The sequence below is a fragment of the Diaphorina citri genome, unplaced genomic scaffold (genome assembly GCF_000475195.1).
Source record: "Diaphorina citri unplaced genomic scaffold, Diaci psyllid genome assembly version 1.1 scaffold45623, whole genome shotgun sequence".
NCBI lineage: Eukaryota > Metazoa > Arthropoda > Insecta > Hemiptera > Psyllidae > Diaphorina > Diaphorina citri.
In genome coordinates, this window is record NW_007422943.1 from 6,416 (window position 1) to 10,113 (window position 3,698).

The 3,698-nt window shown below is 38.3% G+C and overlaps 1 protein-coding gene across 1 annotated transcript; it reads left to right on the plus strand.

Annotated features, from left to right (window-relative positions):
* Positions 1–285: 285 nt before the first annotated feature.
* Positions 286–2,831, plus strand: LOC108254329. The gene is made up of 2 exons (XM_017449336.2): positions 286–385; positions 1,085–2,831. The coding sequence occupies exons 1-2, from the start codon at positions 286–288 to the stop codon at positions 1,639–1,641; spliced, it is 657 nt and encodes a 218-aa protein (XP_017304825.1). The 3' UTR covers positions 1,642–2,831.
* Positions 2,832–3,698: the final 867 nt, after the last annotated feature.

Consider the following 3,698-nt stretch of genomic DNA (forward strand, 5'->3'; position numbering starts at 1 on the left):
CTGTGGTATTTTTGCTCTTAGTTACTTACAGATTTAGTAATTAACTTAATTACGTGTAGTTAGATTTCTGATTTATTTAAGATTCCTTACAAATTCTACAAAACTTCCCTAAAAATCTTATAAAAGCAGCCACAAAAAACCATTAGGGTTAGGGTAACTTGTTGTATGGGAGCATACAGATTAACACATAATATATTATATCAGCTCCTATACGTATAAAATACCTATGTTGTAGTACAATCTAAAAGTGTGTTAAAATCTGGTATTTTATTTGATTCAGATGTCATGCAGCAAGATTATGACAGCCGTGGTGTTAAAAACACCTGGCACCGCGAACTTCTTAGTCAAACTCCGTTAGAAGCAATACGATTTCTAGATATTCTAGGTAAGCCTATTCAAGTATCTACCTTAAATTCCTTATGCTAAAAAAAGTTTGTATTAACTTGGACTAAAAGGATGTACCTACGTACATACATATAGGAAAGGTTCCTTAAAAACCGCACTTCCGGAATAAGATTCTTGACCACAGTAATAGTAGTAGAGCCTGCTGCTGGAGTAAAGGGACTTTTCAGTCCTATGCGAGCAGTATAAAATAAGCACTATTATTATTTTTTTGCGATCTCTCGGAATTTATTTTAAAGTCCTTTTACAAACCTACAAAAATCTAACCATCAAAGCGTGCCGGTAGGCGCGCGAACGTCAAGAGTTCGATACTTATTTAACTTATACTTATCCGGTTATACAGGGCATGAAGTCCAAAACCTATACTGCCGTGCTAAGCCGAAAACGCCGTATGTCAAAAAAACCCTACTTTCGGGAAATCGAGTTTAAAGATTTCAATCTATACGGCAAACATACGTTTTTGTCATACGGCAAAACCTTTTAGTGGGTTTTAAGGGGGTTAGGATTAAAAAAAAAAAAAAAAAAAAAAAAAAAAAAATAGGATCAAAATTTAGGATCATAGGAACCATTTGGCACCAAAAAACCAAAAATCGATTTTTTTGACACACGGCGTTTTCGCTTAGCACGGCAGTATACTTATCAACAGTAAAGTTAAATCCCATTCTATTTTGTCCTCACACAGGTATCACAGCAACACTCGAGTCAACCAAGTCATCAAACAAACTCTCTCCTGAGGATACCAAAACCAAATCCCCCTCTTCCCCTCAGCGATCCCGACATTGCAGCACCTCAGACACATCCCCTCTCCCTGATGTGGTCAAAGATTTACCCCCCGGTCATTTAAACGGGAGGAAATCCCCCGCGAGGGATATAGAACACCCGGAATGGTTTCACCAAAGGCTTCTCCTATTCGAGTCCCTATGCAACAAACATAATAGTAGTAGTTTCTCTAGTAACAATAGTCAGAGTACTGGAAACACTCTTCTGGTGACACCTTCAAATCTGAGCGCCAAGCACCGCGCTATATCTTGTCACAATCTCAGTCAGAATAATACTCAGCCCGTCAAAGACATTTGTAAATATTTCGAGGAGAAAAATCAGCTTCTGGCCCCTCCGGGACCTACGATACAGGATTATATACCGACGCCCCCTAGAGAACATGAGGTGGCCAAGAGAAGGTTCTCACATTTAGATCACTCGTTTACGCCCCTGGTCAGGTTGACCAAACATATCTCCTGAAATATATATAGTTATTATATTTATTTATTTATTTATCAGATCAATGCTGTGTGTTTTCATTTCCTGGAAAAAGGGTTTTATCGAATTGTTTTGCCATTATTGAGGCTGGCGGGATTACAGCCAGAAATCGATAAGGACGGTCCCAGACCTTCAACTATCATTTTTGTGGAGAGGTTTGTTAGAGGGAACTCCAACTACTAGGGTCTTATTGTCCTGAAAACAAAGAGAAAAGGAAGTCAGGATAGAAGAACGCCAGACGTTCCGCGAACGAACCTTATTTGTTTAGGATAATATCTAATATCCACCCCAGGCAGTAATTGAACTTACGACCTATCCCTTCAAAGGCAGAAGCGCTACCCTGAAAGGTAACTAGGCTGGCTACATTCAACTAACAATTTGAAAAAGTAGAAAAATATGCCAATTAAATTAGATAGGTAAACTTGGTTGTTATATATTTTACAAAATCGAATCACTATCGTTGTAAAAATAAAATAAGTAAAATGAACAAGGAGAGAAAAACAGAGTCCTAGAAAAAAAAGGAAAGCAGATCAACAGAGAATTTACAAGTACGAGCTTAACATTAATAAAAAGATGTCTGTACAAATATCTCAACACGTAATAAAATGGGTAAATTTCATTGCGTACTTTTAAATGTGTTTGACACAGGGTTTAAATTCTATATATTTTAGGTAACATGTGTATATTGAAAAACAATTAAAAGTCATAGCACCATCTATGTATTCTAAACAGAAGGAAAAGTCGTGCGCTGGATCAGAATTCTTCATTTGATCAGGCACCAAATGCATGTATTGTTATTACAGAATAAAACTATTGAGTTCCATCAATTTTTCCCCCTATCGTTTGAAGATTCTTTATGAAAGTCCAATGGGAAATAATATAACGGAATCGAAAGAAGGTATAAAGAGAAGAAGAAAATACATTTTATCAATTGCAAAATCGGCAGACTGAAATATCGTACATCCTTTGAGGAAAACTTAGCAACATATGCTAGTTTCAGACGCTTTGAAAAAATCCTTCTGGGAGTACACAGTAAGTGTAAGTCTGCACGCAGTAAGTGTGCTCCCAGAGGGGTGAGAGAGGAGTGTTCTCGCTTACAGCTTACAAAGCGCTTTCAATGAAAAAGTACAAGCACCAGCGTTAACTAAATCCCCTCCACTATATCTCAACAATAAAAATCTCCAAGTGGTATAGGAGAGTCTCTTCTACACATTGTAGATAAGGTAAATGTCACTCCGTATACAAAACAAGAACTGGAAGGGGACCTCCTGGCCAATGGTGCAGATACAGATCGATAGAGAGGACAAGTCAACCATATCACCTGGAAATGTAGAAAAAGTATCACAGTTAGAAAGCTGACTCCTATTGATCAATAAATAATTTCAAGGCAAATAAGGAGATTTGATCGATAACTTTCAGAATATATCATTGATATTTTCCACAAGGAACTTCATTTGTATTGTGTAAAACACTTGGCATATTGCATACCTAAATGTTATACCAGGCACTTATAAGAAATTCAATTTTCGGTAGATTCGAATTTTACTGTAAGAGCTAGGGGTTCGTTTCTCGCCCGGGGCGAACTATATCCTAAACAGATAAGGTCCGTTCTCGGACCGATAAGGTCCGTTTCTTCTATTTGTCCTCTTTCTATCTTCGATTTCAGGACAATACAGACTACAGACACCACAGGCCCCTGGTTCAATTTCCCGACAGATTCCCAAGTTTTTCTTACGTAGCTATCAATCTGGTCCAAGTTTGACTCACCTAGCTATCAATCTGGTCCAAGTTTGACTAACCTAGCTCAATCTGGTCCAATTTTGACTCACCTAGCTATCAATCTAGTCCAAGTTTGACTCACCTAGCTATCAATCTGGTCCGTGTGCTCCAGCGAGTCAAGCGTATCATTCGACGAGGAATGTGTCAGGTCACTCAGTTCATCCAAATGCTTCTGTCGCTTTCTTACATTCCAATGCAGACATTCGCCCAGGGAGTCGAACCAGTCGGCTATTTGATCCTGAGCGCAGATACTAGGCACC

Bases quoted from the DNA above. Each gene is read 5' to 3' on its own strand.
- LOC108254329 (XM_017449336.2), top strand. From the start codon at position 286: ATGCAGCAAGATTATGACAGCCGTGGTGTTAAAAACACCTGGCACCGC. The intron at 386-1,084 runs GTAAGCCTATTC...GTCCTCACACAG, and splicing joins ACGATTTCTAGATATTCTAG to GTATCACAGCAACACTCGAG.